This window comes from Petaurus breviceps, unplaced genomic scaffold, assembly GCF_028583685.1.
Source record: "Petaurus breviceps papuanus isolate PSGF00001 unplaced genomic scaffold, PetGlider_PUasm1.0 90603, whole genome shotgun sequence".
Taxonomy (NCBI): Eukaryota; Metazoa; Chordata; class Mammalia; order Diprotodontia; family Petauridae; genus Petaurus; species Petaurus breviceps.
The window spans coordinates 1,838,858-1,855,481 of record NW_027187284.1 but is presented as its reverse complement, the minus strand read 5'-3'; the positions used below and the strand labels follow the sequence as shown (position 1 = coordinate 1,855,481).

The window sequence follows — 16,624 nt, the reverse complement described above, 5'->3', positions numbered from 1 at the left end:
GTGTCATTTTGTGGGTTCTGTAGCTCCTAAGTTTATTCACAGTCCTCTTTTACATGGATTGGAGGTGGTAAGAGCCAGAGCCTCCTGGAGGTCCTGTTTCTACTCCACCATTTTGACACCGCCCCTGTGTTTGTGTTTTTTAAATCAAACATGTTAAATCCAAGCTTTTTCAGCTTCAATTATTTCATTTGAGGAAGTCAAGTGAAACCGTTAATGATCATCTCTTTCTGTATAGCTAGTTATATATTCCAAAGCACTTAAATATGCCTCCAAGATAGAGAGCAATATATGATTTTACCTCCTCACTTACTCTCCTGGCATTTATTTCATATATGAAGTGTGAAATAAAAATAAGAAACAGCTTTTAAATAATTGATTAAATTAAATACTACAGGTAATAGTTATATGTATTTACAATGTATTGCATATTTCATGTTTAATTAATTGATTACTTTTGTTTTATAAATAAGTTTGACTTGCAAAGTATAAATATTCTATATCAAATGTATGTTCCTTCTGCTTTTGTATCACATAAATTATAAGATGAACAGTTTGCTCACTAACCCAGATCCTCCTTGGTTGTAGCATTGAAACATAAGAATTGAGACACAATTCTTGACCCATGGGAGATTGTACTTATTATTTCTTTGACATAGGAGACAAAAGAGGAAGTGCCCCTTACCAATGCAAGTCAGTAGTTCCTCTGAAATATATATTAGACTTATTCGCCTAGAGCACCAAGAGGTTGAATAATTTACCCCAGGGTCACACAGCCAGTATAGGTGAAAAATAGGACATAAAAAGAAGTTTTCTTGGATTTAAGTCCAGATGTCTAACTTGTAGACCACACTTCCTCTTAAGGAGGTGACTAAGAATTATTTTAAAATTGTAACAACACTAAGAAAAATTGACAGTGAATTTTGCAATTGGGGTTTAAAGGTGACAGTAAGATAACAATAAAACTTCCTTAATTCACAGTTCAGTAATTTGTATTTGGTGGTGATTCAGAAAAGACCTGGGTCAACATTTACCTTTGTTTAGCAAACTCTTTCTTCATAGAACTAATTAAACTGAATTATTTTAAACACTTGTCCTAGTTTGCTTCCCTTCATTTACCTGGCCCTAGGGCCTTGCTCATTTGCTTTTTCCTCTCACCATATCTTTTTTCCCCCCAACACCATTCTTCATCATTCAGCTCTGCAGTTTAACTTGTGAGAGATTTTTTGAATGATGAATGATAAATAACTTATTAAGCATTTACTATATACCAAGGACTGTGCTAAGTACTGGAAATATAAATGAAAGCTAGTCTGATAGTTCCCGAACTCAAGGAACTTAAATTCCAATTAGGAAGATTAAAAAGTATAACTTTAAAATAAAATAAAAAATAAACTTTAAAATAAAATAAAACTTTAGAAAGCAAAAAGAGAGTAACTGCAGTATGTTGCAGTCTAGCTTGGAAATGGCCAGAAAATGATATGTAAGATTGGTTCTAGGCAAGATAATGTGGAGAAATAACCTGTCAGAGTCTAGGGACTAGGTGATCCTCATAGGAAGGGAAGGAAGAGAGGGGAAGAGGGGGGATAAGCATGTATTCACAGGCTACAACATCAGGCCAGGCAGCTAGGTGGCTCAGTAGATAGAATGCCCAGCCTGGAGTCAGGACGACTCATTTGAGTTAAAAATCTGACCTCAGATACTTACTAGCTGTGTGACTGGCAAGACAATTAACCCTGTTTACCTCAGTTTCCTAATCTGTAAAATGAGTCAGAGAAGGGAATAGCAACTCACTCCAGTATCTTTGTCAGGAAAATCACAAAGGGTTAAACACAAGTGAAAAATGACTAAATGACAATTATGTCAGGCACAATGCTAAATGCTTTATAAATACCTACTCATTTGATCCTCACAAATAACCTGATTATGATAAGTAATTATTATATCTATTTCAAAATTGAGGCAACTGAGGAAAACAGAAGTTAAGTGACTTTCCCAGGGTCACACATCTAGGACATGTCCTAGGTTGGATTTGAACTCAGGTCTGCTGGACTCTAAGCCCACTGCTGGATATGCTAGGTCACCTAGTTAAGGAGAGGACTGGAGTAAAGGCAGCATGGTCTAGAAATGTCCAGGAAGTGACATGGAGTCCTGGTTTCAGACAACATAGGGCAGATGCACAATTCTCAGTACAAAACCCTTCTTTTATGGGGTTTTAAGCATTTAACTACTGATTACTATGAGGATATATACAAGAAAATCACAATAACATTGAAGTGGAAAATGTACATGTTGCAGAGGTTCTACAGTAAACTAGATCTTGCTTTCTTAGTTGTCTTTCCCTGCCCATCTGCCAGATTTTATTCTAAGAGTCAGCTGGATAACTCCGGCCTGGACTAACTCTTAGATCAGTTTCAGGATTCCAGCTTTCATTATTTCAGGCTCCTTATGACTGATAAAGCTTACAGCTTTAAGATACACATGCCTAACAGGAAGTAAACAGGAAGAAACACTGTGCAATTATCATCAGTTGAGTCAACTAAGAAGAATGTGTCAAATAGGGAGCTCAAGAGAGTGGGGCAATGTTCAGCAGATGGAAATAAATATTTAAATTATATATTTGAAGCTCATTCTCAGCCTTGGCTGCTACTGTTAGAGGCAATTACATGTATCTGGAAAGTGTTGTAGCCCTCTGAGGATAGTGGTAACATCTAGCTGATTAGTGGACTGTCTCAGAATGAGGAAAGGCAGTTTTTAGCAGAGCAGACATTCTGGATAATTTTGAAGACAAAAATGCTCAGATATATGAACCATAGAATGGAGGGCTTTCTGTGAATGGGAATCCTCCCCCAGTTTTCTGCTGTGTTGTTCCTTTGAGGTCAATCCATTCATGACAGTCAGTGGAAAAAATATTCCCTGATTTTGTGTGAAAGAGTAGAAGCCCTTGAATAGAGACTACATGGGACTGGACAAGAAGAATCTAAAGAATTTTCATGTGAATGGTAGTTACTCTATGAATCTTTTGGATGTCTAGTCATTTCAGTCATGTCATAAACTCTTAAACTCTAATGCTTTCATTTAAAATGCAAAAAAAAAAGAAAGAAAAAAGCAAGTCCTGAGGCAGATAAAGAACTCAGATTTATTTTCATGGGGCCATATGGCTTCAGAGGTGAGAATGCCCAAGGCCTCTCCCCTTACAGTCTTGTCTCTCACAGGACTCTGTCAGTGAAGGAATCAAAGGATCTATTCAGAACAGAGTGGTTGAGTCTCCAATCACAAGTCCTCTTTTGAAGATATTATAATTCAAAGAGCTTCATTCACCTTTGAGTTAGCCAGCCAGAACCAGTTCAAGGATGCCTCTATTGTCCACCTATATAAAGCTAAAGGTAATAAGTTGGCTTGTAACAAGTCCAGGGGGATCTCTCAGTCATTGCTAACAAGATTTTTGCCAACATTCTCCTTAATTGGCTGATCTTCCACTTGTATGGTCCTCTACTGGAAAACCAGTGTGGCTTCATAAAGCACTGAGTAACCTTCAACATAGTGTTTGCTGCCCAACAACTACAGGAGAAATGACAGGAGCAGAACAGAGGTCTATACACACAAGATTCATCATTCTAACTAATACCTTTGATATTATCAACTGTGAGGGCCTGAAGATCATAGCAAAATTTGGTTGCCCAGAGAAATTCAGAAGTATGCCAATTTCATGATGGCATGATTGAATGGGTCTCAATAATGGGCAATGCTCTTGTGCTTTCGCAGTCACCAGTGCAGTGAAGCACAGTTCTGTGCTTGCTCCCATGCTTTTTAATGTTTTTTCAGTAATGTTGTCAGATGTCTTCAATGAGTCCAAAAATAGTATCCAGTTCATTTACCAACATCGATGGTAAATCATTCAACCTGAAAAAGCTACAAAGTAAAAATTAAAGTGGAGAAAGATTTGGTGCACAACTTTTTGTTTGGAAGATGATTGTGGAAACCTCTGAGACTGAGATGCAACAAAATATGGATCGGTTCTCTGCTGCTTGTGCTAATTTTGACCTAGCAATTAAAACAAAGGAAAAAAATTCTCGACCAGTCAGCATCACACCCTCCATACTTGGAATCATCAGTTACAGCAAATGGAGAACTTTGAATGCTGTAGATAAGTTCACTTCCTTTGGCAGTATGCTTTCCAGCAATGTATACACAGATGATGAGGTTGATGCACACATTGCCAGAGGAGTAGGAGGCTCTGAAGGAAAGTTGTAGGAGAGAAGAGAGTTTAGACTGTCTACCAAACTGAAGGTATACAGCGTCATTGAGTATTTGTGCTGAGCTCATTGTTTCTTACCTGTGAAACCTGGAAAGAAAACCAGCACCATGCCAGAAAACTGAATCACTTCCATTTGAATTGTCTTAGGAAGATTCTGAAGATCACATGGAAAGATAAGGTACTAGACATAGAGGTCCTTCCCTGAGCTAATTTGACAACTCAAACTCTACTACAGCTCTAGTGGGCTGGCCCCAATACTAACCATGAAAACTCACGCAAGGCAGGTGCTCATATTGTGATCAGAAAAAGCGATACAAGGATACTTTCAATGTCTCTCTGAAGAACTCTAATATTGATTGTGAGAAGTGGGAGATGTTGATACAGGATCATCCAGCATGGCATGCCCACATCAAAGAAAGTGTTGTGCTCTATGAGCAAAGAAGAATTGTAGTAACTTGAAAGACATGTGAGATGCATAAATTCAGAGACATCTCCCTCCCAGATGGTTTTATAGACTATTTGTGCTGTAACTATGGTAGAGCCTTCTGACCATATATTGGTATGATCAGCCACAGCCAGACTCACGGTACATTGATTCTGACATCATGATATCATTTTAGTCCTCTTCTAGCATGAGGACAAATAACCACAACAACAATAATAATAATTCAAGTCAGAAGTAAGCTCTCCGGCTTCCCCAACAAGGAGCATTTGCATTAACCCAGCATACTGAAACACTACAAAATACCTAACTGAAGGATATATGTCATAGTGGCTTCTGCATTAGAATGTGAGTTTCTTGAGGACAGGACTATGTTTTGCCTGTTGTTTTTCTCATCTGCTCTTAGCTTAGTACATGACTAATAGTACCTAATGAAAACTTCTTGAGTATAAATCACAAGACTTAAGTTCTAGTTCTACCATTAACTAATTATGTAACATAGGGCAAGTTAATTCATCACTTCCTGCCTCAGTTTCCTCACCTGTGAAATAAGGAAGTTGTACTACAGCATTCCTTAGGTCTTACCAAACTCAGAAAAGAAAAATCTCTTGAAACACTAAAAATAAAAATTATTCCCATCCCACCTAACAACTAAACAAAAGTTTATAAATTGGATGATGAAATTATCAGTAAACAGGAATTAACAATAGTGTGAGGGGAAAATTAAGTGAAATTTTTTTTTATATTAAATATCTTTAAAATTGTCAAAATTAAAAGTTGAAAATGTTCAGGGGCAGCCAGGTAGCACAGCGAGTAAGAGTACTGGCTCCAGTGTTGGGAAGACCTGGGGATCGAATCTGGGCTCAGACACTTAGCACCCACCCAGAAACACCTGGTCGTGTAAACTTGAACAAGCTACTTAACCCCAATTACTTAGAGGCAGTGAGGTGGCTCGGCGTAAGAGCACCGCTTCCAGTGTCAGGATGAACTGGAGATCAAATCCGGGCTCAGATACTTGGTGCTACACCCAGAAATAACTGGCCGTGTGACCTTGAGCAAGTTACTTAACCCCGATTGCTTTAAAAAAAATGTTCAGAAACAATATATTAGTTCTAACAATTACAGAAAATGACTATGTCATCATAAGGTATCTTATTGACTCAAAGTTTGACATACTTCTTAAGGAAAAAAATTCTGATGTCCTTTCTTCAGTTTTAATGTAAATATATTTTTACATTTCAAGTTTACTTGATACCAAAGTATAAGAAAATATAAGGAGAAATTGCATTCAACAAAAACAAGCAACTACATCTTATCTGATCCTTTAACCATCTTATTGTCAGATCACCTCTTCAGGAATACTCTTGTTTTATAAAGTCAAAGATTTATTTTGCAAAAATGGCATTGCATCTCCTGTTTAAGCTTTTAATCCTAGCGAATTTCAGTGTTTGATTCCATATTTGAAAGATACTAGAGGAGAGAATCTCTCCACAAAGGAAAAAAAACAAACAAATAATTACAACCTTTTTAACAGAGTAAAAAAATGAAACAATACAACATAACATTAGAGAGGGAGTTGTACATTAAAATTTAGTCTGTATAAGAGTTTTGTTCCTAAAAAGTTGCAAGTAAATCATTTTCTATTAAATATGAGAGGAGATTCCATTTGAAATGACCAGTCCAATCCAATAACCTTTTTCTAAGTACCTACTTTGTGCCAGGAACTGTTCTAAGCTTTGGAGATATAATTAACATAAAGAAATATAGTCCCTACCTTCAATGAATTTACAATCTAGAAGGGAGATAATTCACAAAAAGAATTTGTTCTTGTTCCTAGGACTTGAAGGCAGGGCAGCAGATGCAGAAAAAGTAGGCCAAAAAGTTCAATTTCTTCCTTCTATGAAGGAAGGCATAGGGAGGATTTTGGTAGTCTTTCATCCAGCCCAGAGGAGAGACAAGGGAGAGAGGAGGCTAAAAGAGGTGGTGTCAGTCAAGGCTTGAGTTAGCAGCATAGTGATGAGATTAGAGATAATGAATTTAATGGGAGGGGCATCTTGTTGTATGGAGCTGAAACTAGGCAGAGCAGCAGAAGCAGAGTACAATGCATTTACCCTTCAGTAAATGCTTTTACAGAATGAATAATCATTTTTCAAATGTGATTTATCATAAGCTATTTTGTTGTATATTTTTCTTTTAATTTGGAATTTGATTTTTCTTTAAGTGGAGCACAATTGTGTTCCAAATTTTATAAAAGTTTTTCATTCTGAAGTCTGTGACAATGAAATTGGTAGAAAAAAGTGTGGTCTCGGGGTGGCCAGGTAGCACAGCGAGTAAGAGCACCAGCTCCAGTGTTGAGAAGACCTGGTGATCGAATCCCGGGCTCAGACACTTAGCACCCACCCAGAAACACCTGGCTGTGTAACCTTGAGCAAGTTACTTAACCCCAATTGCTTTAAAAAAAAAAATGTGGTCTCATAGCTCCATGATTCCATTGGTTTGCTTTAACTCAAACTTTGTAATTTTCTTCCACTACTGGAGATCACACTCATCAACTCATCTGTAATTTAGAGTCTTATAGTGTTGCCTAGGAAAAAGAGAAATTAAGTGACTCCCTATGGTCATATAATTAGTTGATGTCAGAGGCAGGACTTGAACCCAGGACTTTTTAAGTCCCAAGATGGCCCTTTCTCCACTAGACCACAGTATTTATTATAGAGGAAAAAATATGAACATACACATATATAAAAATATAATCACACATATATAATGCTTTGATATGACATTTGTGTTATTATGATTATGTTATACTATGTTTCTATTAGATATAATTGACATATATGTATATAAATACACACACATACATGTGTGTATGTATAATAGCTAACCACTAGTTTATTTGTAGAAGCAGATGTTTCAGTTAGATATTTCTAGTGGCATCAGAACAAGAAATTGTTAGCTATTTTACATATTTGGAAAGAATAGTTATTGTGAAAACATAAAATTGATACTTCAAAGATATGTAATTTCATGAGAGTACATTTAAGTAATCATCTCACTATTGTTGAACCTCATCCTCCCTCTTTTCCATACCTTTAGGAAGAGAACTCATCACCAAGTGATCAACAATTTTGGTTATAAGTCACTCTGATTACTTACACTTAGGATAATTTATATAAGATTCTGTTATAGAAATATATAGTGTAAAAACCTATTAAACTACATTTCCACTATACCATAATAATGAATATTAATAATTAAATCATATTTAGTTTAGATGATAATTTACTTGTTTTCATTTTTCAGTTTACATAAAGTTTTAATGGATCTTCAGAACCAGCAACTAACACATTTAACTGACTGGTTATCAGAAACTGAAGCCAGGACAAAGAAAATGGAAGCAGAGCCCCTAGGTCCTGATCTTGAAGACCTAAAATGCCAAGTCCAACAACATAAGGTTAGATATAAAAGTTATGTCATTTTCTCTACTGCTGGAATGTATGAATGTTTATGTGTATATACCTAAGTATATTACATACTTATAAAAAATAATCCAGTAAGGTTTCTGCTCAGAATTTTTATTAATTTTATAAGTTGATGATTTGAAGTTTCCTTTATTCTAGTAATATCAGAATGGATATCCATATTTGAAAACAATACAAACATATGGTCAAAGTAAAACAATTGGAATATAGAATTTATTTAAATTTCTTGACTTACCTGGAAGAAAGATTCTATAGAGATTAGACTGCAATTCAGTTTTTATATGGTTGAGATTTCTTTATAGTTTTCCTTAAATTCTTATATCTAAAAGTCTAAAACCTCAGTTAAACTCTAAGTAAAATATGCAATTATAATAGCATTTTGCTAGAGAATGCAGCATCTTTGGATTTTATTATTCCCACATTAAATTTCTTTTATTTCTATGTTCATTTGCTCTTATGAACTCTCTAGTCAGAAAGAATTTTTAGTTATTTGGAATGAGCTTTATTACCTCATTATGTGTCTAGGATAAAAAGTTCATTGTATCTTATGCATGGTTAGGTGTTTAGAGTATTCCAGAATCTTGTTGTTGAGATGTGACAAGTGGTCTTTTGGGGAGAACCATGAGTCTATGGGAGTAAACATAGGAATATGTGTGTGTAAATATATAGAATATGTGAACATGTAATACATGTTAAGAATATGAATACATATATATATATGTGTGTGTGTGTGTGTGTGTGTGTGTTTATGTATATGTGTTTGTACCTTAGTTATATAAGGAGTTTTATTGTTATTACAGAGTGTCTACTCAATTTTGGTCTGCTTCCTTACTGTGACTATTAATGGAGTAAGACCTAGCCTTCCTCAATTCTCTTCCTTGTAGTTTGTCTTCCTATCTCTTTCTCCTACCACAGTTCCACAGTGACAATTATTAGAAGCTATGCTAAGGGTTTAGGATTTTGGGATCACACAGAGTTCTTAATTGCTCGGGCCATAGGACTTTTCTTTATGCGCTGAGTTCCCTATCCCTTGCTCTGGCAAATGGGACTAAACCCTATTGGTGTTGTGAAAAAACCAGTCAGGATACAGCTCAAGGCTAGCATTAACCAAGAGAAACAGCCCTGTCACCCTAAAAACTATCAAACTTTGCCAAGACTGTCTTTTTTCTATCTTTGATGTTAGCCAGTTAACAGCCATTAACTAGCAAGTTCTTGACTAAAACCAAGTGGAACAAAATGAACCTTCATATCAACTTTTTAACACAAATTCATTGGAAGGAGCAGAGAGAACTTGGTTAGGTAAAGGGTTAATCTGGGGTTCTGGTTACTAAAGAAAGGTAGCATTTCATCTAATATGATCCTATTTTAATTAATTATTCTGGTTTACACAGAGTAAAGCTCACTTGTAATTCTCCTATTGTAGAACTGTGACATTTATCAGTTCCATCTAAATTTCTTTATCTTAGGACAAACCCTCATCTTCCTACTCTAGTTATAGATATGCAGATACAGGTGACCATTTTAATTATCCTAGTTAGCTATCCCAGCTTCATGTAGCATGTTTAATGTCTTTCCCAAAGATAACAATTCTACAAATGTTACCCCCTGGCAGGCATTTCAACTGTCTCCCTTAGTGAATCTTAAGCTTCCTACTCTTATGTAGATTGTTCATCATGTACATGTCCTTTATGTTTACGTAGGAGAACCAGCACTGCATCCTTTTTCATTCATTCATTCAAAGTTATGAGCAAAGGACCCTGATACATTGGAAACCATCTATAAAAATTTAGCAAGCATGAATACAATTTAGTTTTTGGATCGAATAAAACATACAACAAAGAAAAAATGACAGACATCTAATAATGTGCATTGCCATTCTTGTACTACATGGTAATTAATCATAAATGGTAAGCAGTTCTTGAAAGGGATTATAATTGGTATTTTTCTACATGGCCAAACACAGCATTTGTAGGGTCAGCTAGAAAGGGAGGGGGCAATTAGGCTGAGGAGGAAGCTGTTTTGAGACATATCAGAGAGCAAATGAGGCCAGGATGTTCTAGGAATTCCTGATAGACAGGTAGACCTCACTGTAGGTTTTTCAGTAGATGTGGCAAAGCAAACTGTTGAATCCTAAATCACCCTATACTTAGAATGCAAACACTTCCTTTGCATTGAAATCTGAATTGTCACACTCCACTGACAATCAAAAATAGACAAATAGACTAAGATAGATAGATAGATGATAGATGATAGATAGATAGATAGATAGATAGATAGATAGATAGATAGATAGATAGATAGATAGATAGATAGATGATAGTGCATAGAAGCTGCCCTTTTCTCCACAAAGGAAGTTAATTGTTAGATGAGGAGGCTGTGGCACTGATCAGTTCTTTCCAATATGGAAGAGGAGTAGTAGAGGGAATTTGAAAACTGGGGAGCAAATTTTTTTACCTATTTCAAGAACTGATGTGACATTATTAAAAAAGAAAATTCCTAAATTTCAGTCACTTGCAGGTATATTGCTTAAATTCAGTTCATGGTAGAAACCAAATTACAAAGTTTAATGAAAAATTACAACATGTTACCAGAGAAGAGACAGAAAAAAAAAAGAAAATTGATAGTAAACTGTAGTGGTCTATATGGAACAAAAGAATTAACAGAACTCTTAGTCACATTTAAAAAAAATAGATGTTAATTTTTGAGAAGTACACCTTTAACAAAGGTGATCTTTTTTTAACCTTTGCTGTATTTAATAAAACCAAAAAAGATAAATGCACTATCCTTTTTAGGTCAAAATATTCAGAATGTAGCATTATTTAAACCCTCATGATTCATATACAATTTCCCCCCCTAAAGAACAGGCAAGATACAGTAGATGGATGAAATAGGGAACGTTCACAGTTTTGACAATAAAAATATGAGCGTGTCACTGAAGTCTTTAGAATAGTATTCTCTTCCCTAGGCATCCATATTTGCTTCAAGTAATATAATATTTGAGCCATTTAGCACTGTGGAGGCATATATCAAATCTTGGGGTCACCTCTAGTTTTTTTATTGAAACCGATGGTGATGAAAAAAGCAAGAAAAGAATGCTATCCTTATCCTGGATTAAAATTCTGCTCATGCTGGAAATTTCTCTCCCTCTGTAGTAATTGGAGGTCAATATAAAAATGTTTGCAAATATTTCAAGTGCAGCATGAATATTAAAGATAGAGTTACACATATTTTGTGACAGTGCCCTTTGCTATCTTCATTTCAATAACATTTTATTGTGTGACCGACTGGAAATTCAACTGCTCTGAAATACCTGGAAGATGACTCATTGCTCTCAAATTGGTAATCAAGTTACCTCATGCAACTTATACTATATTGGGAGTGTTATTAAAATCACCAAATCTTTTATGTCTTATGTAGTTTCAGAAATTTCAATTTGCAGAAAAATTTGGAAGTAATCAGTCATTTTTCATTACTATTGCCTTTGGGAGAAAACTGAGCTTTATATTAAGACTAGGGGACCCAAGAATGATTACCTCTGGGAAGCTGAGCAGATTGAACCTCTCATTTCTGTTGTGGAATGTGTCAGATAGAAGTCAGGCTTGTAATTTCAGTCCTGAGAGAGCAATTTTTATTAGTAAGGTTTGGAAATTGATAAGGAACTAGAGAATTTCCTCTGAAGGAGTGGCAATCACTCATGAGGATTTGGAAACTGAAGTGGAATTGAGATGTCATTAATGGACAGAATGTGAATTGGGGACTCCTTGAAAGAGAAGCCTTCTGTCACATGGCAGAGGAAGAATGAGACGGAGTTTAAAGCTTCTGTTTACTGATCAAGGCATTCAATTCTTTGGGGAAATTGTGGTATTCTGTCATAGCTAGCGGTCTAGTGTTAGCTTTAACAAAGTATCCCTGTGGTTTGGGACAAGTTATTAAATCATTCTAGACCTCACTTTCCTCATCTAGAAAATGAGAGTGTTGAACTGACATCTCTAAGTTTCCTTATAGGTCTGGTGTTCTATAATTTTCATTCCTTACTTCAAATTTCAGAAAAATGATCAGGTTTGAATACAGCCAGTGCATTATGTCCCCAGTAAACTCAATAAACACCATAGTCTCACAAATTTTATCTAACTTATTTATTACCTCCTTCCTGAATCTAGTATTAATTATATAGATGAGTTGCCAAGAATGATTGGGAAATACTTCTCTGGGAGCAATTAGCAACAAAATACATTGTCATCTACTTGAGATGATTTAAGTATAAACCACTTTAATGTAAAGTAACTGATATGTCTACAAAAATCTTGAAGTAAATTAGTGATAGCTAATTATTATTATTACTATAATGTTGAAGGAGTTGGCTGAACGGTAGGTTGAGCCCATAGAACTTGGGCACGAGCAAATGTTAGATTACCTATAAAGGCGCCACATGGAAAATTGGTGCAGGGAATTGTAACAAATGTATGGGGAGAGGCCCCCACATATAAAGTACAGAAGGTCAAATAAAGGAATATCATCTGGTACATTTCAAAATAGTAATAGTAACAATCATAGTACTTCCATAGTACTTTGAGGTTTACAAATACTCTGAGCATTTTACAAATACCTCATTTGATACTTCCAGCAACCCTAGGAGTCAGTCAGACAGAACTTATTTGACTTGTTCAATTACTTAGGCACCTCTAGCAAGTATCTGAGGTCAAATTCAAACTCATTTTCCCAAGTTTGAGGTCAGTGAGACAAACCTAGTACTACTGACAAGATAGAAAATAATGCCCATATATAAGCATTGATTAAGAACACCATACACTCATTTATGTGTAAAGTAAGATAGATTCCACCCCTTTCCTTAGTCTTGACTGAACTTTGACTCAATGGCTTATCTCTATTAGGTCTAGGAGTCAATTTCCAGTTATATTAGTAACTCACGACAAATCCAGTTACTTGTAGAAAGTTGGACTTCATTTGGCTTAGAAGTACTGTCTCATTGTATTACATCCTTGTATTATTACATCATTGTATTACATTACATTGTATTACATCCACTTGAACTCATTACTGCTACTCCTCACTCCTTCAAAGTCAAGTTGAAGCATATATATATATTTTTTAATATATATATCACATATAAAATATATAATAATAATATAAATATATATACATATTTTCCTCTGTCTTTACCCTGATCCAAGCCTTTGTCCAAATCTCCAACCACCTATCACACAATGAAGATCTGTAGTCCCTTGGTTTTCTTTCAATAATAAAAGCAACAGCAATGAGTGGCCACCATTTTATAGCATTTGAAGGTTTGCAAAGCACTTTGTATATCTCATTTGATCTATCACAACAAACCTGGAAGCTAGATGCAATTATCATCCCTATTTTACAGGGGAGGAAAATAAAGCAGAGATTGAATTAAGAACAGATCGAATTAAGATTGAATTAAGACTGTGTGCTCACAGTCACACAGGCAGTAGGCATCTGAGACTAGATTTAAACTCCAGTCTTCTAACTCCTGGTCCTTTGCTATATTCAATGACACCTAACTGATCTTTTCATATGATGGGAAGTAAAATGCCAACAAAATGAAAAGGAGCAAAAGGAAGAGGAGCCATTCTTTTGCACAGGAAGTTGCTAACAGTAGAGAAGGAAATGACTTTTCCTACTTTCACCTATTTCCCTTCATGGTAAGGAAAGACATAATGCAAGCAATCAGATAGTTAATAAGTTGCCACCTTTTGCATCAGGGAAGCAGGAGGATCAGGAGATGCCTTAGAGGTAGAGTTGTATCACTTTACTTACTCACACTTGCATTCCTTTGCAGTTTCTCTAGGGATTGGCTTCTATCCACTCCACACATCAGTGGCAGCAGCAGCACCTTCAATGTCAACCTATTAGGCTGACTAAGACTATTAGAACCTTTCAAAGAAACGACAAGTAAAAATGAATTGAAGACTTGGATCAGTGCTTGACACTTGGTTGCCTACATGGACCCAAGAAAACAAACAGTTCTTGAACTCTCCACTCTTCTCCACTTTCCTTGAAAATTTTTAGACATAATCCAAAACATCACTGACTGATGAATTCTGGGATAGTTTCTTCTTGAGTTTCTAATCTCCATAGCAATGCAAGGCACTACAGTACTTCTGAGAGGAGGGTCACTGGGTACCTAATTATCTTCCTCCCCTTGACAGGTCATGGAGAGTATAGAAGCTTTCTCACTACCACCTAGTTCTGTTGAAATAATTAATATTATTCATTATTTCTAGGGAAGCTTAATGAATGATTGATGACCATGATAAAAGAAAAAGAAAGGTGGGAAAGACATATTTATTAAAAAGTATATAAGTCATGAGTTAATTGCCATGTCAGTGCTGACCAGGTCCATCACTCACAATGGTCCCATCAGTATATGCCATCTGTAGCTTTAAAATTCTAAACGATTCATACTACTAAAAAAAAAAAAAAAGAAAAAATTACAATTAAATGGGAAAATCAATTAGATTTGCAGAGGAGTGTACTGCTAGTTACTGGTTAGTTTTTGCTAACCCTTCCTTCCAACCTCTTTCTGGCTGAAACATTCTTCCCTAATGTCTCTGATTTTCTCTTTCCCTTTCCCCTTCTCCCTCCAGCCATTACAGATAATTAAAAATAGTATTCAGTCATAGGTAAGGCTATAAGTAACTAAATAATATTATTCTTTCCAGTAGAAACTACAAGAAGGATGTGTCTCATAACTATGCATCCAATAGGTTATTTTCCATGAAATGGTATTCAAACATTTCTCCTCTATGTTATTGTCAATTTTCAAAAGAAGGTTGCAGGGCAGGAATCTATGCAGGAACTCTGTACGAATAAAAACACAGAAATAGTTATGCTATCAGAGTGTCATGCCCTAGTTACCAGGTTTCCACAACCTTGACCATAGGCACACTTGAAAAGATAGGAAAGAGCTAAAAGGTGTTGCCAAGGACACAGAGGTGTCTGACCTTATTTCACAGTCTTCATCTTACTGGTAAACTCCTTAACTAAGAGGTCATTTACCTTGCAGCACAGCACAATTCACAGTAATTTCCAAGAGATATAAACAACAAATACAGGGTAACTGACACGCAGAGAAAGTCATCCTGGCATAAGAGATGTTCAGGGAAAAAAGTATTCAGTCATTTTTCAGTTGCATCTGACTCTTCATAACCCCATTTGGGCTTTTCTTGGAAAGGTATTGGAGCAGTTAGTCATTTTTTTCTCAAGCTCATTTTACAGATGAGACTAAGACAAATAGGGGTAAGTGACTTGTCCAGAATCACACAGCTAGTAAGTGTCTGAGGCCAGATTTGAACTCAAGAAGATTAATCTTTCTGACTCTAGGCCTGGCACTCTATTCACTAAGCCATTTAGCTGTCCATTATAAGGAAAAATATTTGTAAAGTTTAAAGCACCATATAAATGTGAACCACTTTTATTCCAGGGAAGCAAGGTAGTGTAGGGCATAGAGTGCCAAGCCTGGAGTTAGGGAGACTCATCTTCCTAAGTTCAAATATGGCCTCAGACAATTACTAGCTCTGTGACTTTAGGCAAGTCACTTAATCTGGTATCCCTCAGTATCGTCATCTGTAAAATGAAGTGTAGAAGGAAATGGCAGGCCAACCCAATATGTTTGCCAAGCGTTGGACATCAATGAAATGACTGAACAATAATAATTCCTTATAACACTCTCCATGAAATAGGTAGTGTATATATATATAATGATTTCTTATAACACTCTCCACAAAAGAGGTAGTATAAAATTTTACATATATGTTAATATAAGTATCCCCATTTTACAGAAATCTGAGGTTCAAAGAGTGATTTGCCAAACACCACATATCTAATAAATTTTGAAGCTGGTGTTTGAACCCAGTTATCTCCTAATTCTTGCTCTTTTTTCTAAGACATACTCCTCAGATTTTGCTTTGCTATGGGAAGGGCTCATCCAACTACCTTGTTTTTTCCTTCCTGGTAATCCAATCAACTTTACTGCCATAATATAAAAGCTGTTTTAGGAACACCTGCCAGGAAGACTGGACTGCATTTATTTTCTTCTTTCATTCAGCCTCAATAAGAAGCAAGGCAATTACTCTCATGAGGGCAATTGTCAGCATCTGCTATCTAAGTGCTCCCACATTTTGCTTGCCTTGCCTTTCTGATCATTCTAACATATGGTACACATAAAAGTGTCAGCAAGACACAAATTGTGTGAAACAGGACTTCTAGTTGTGAATTGGGTTTCCCCAAATGGACAAATGGTCCCAAGTGCTCTGGTATACCCACAGCATCATTGCAGGGTCAAACTATTTTTATAATTAAAAAAATGTATATCCTTCTTTCTATTTATTGATTCTCCCTGAATTAAAAAAAAATGATTAATGTCAACAAGAGACTATATGATGGAAATTCAATTAAGCA

The 16,624-nt window shown here is 35.8% G+C and overlaps 1 protein-coding gene across 7 annotated transcripts in view; it reads left to right on the top strand.

Annotated features, from left to right (window-relative positions):
• The window catches only part of DMD (dystrophin), a 2,504,498-nt gene that overhangs the window by 785,616 nt on the left and 1,702,258 nt on the right, over positions 1 to 16,624 (top strand). For all 7 annotated transcript variants that reach the window (XM_069063824.1, XM_069063827.1, XM_069063826.1 and 4 more), the window contains one exon: positions 8,001 to 8,151. In XM_069063824.1, coding sequence (XP_068919925.1) covers positions 8,001 to 8,151 — 151 coding nt within the window. The remainder of the gene's footprint in view (positions 1 to 8,000; positions 8,152 to 16,624) is intronic.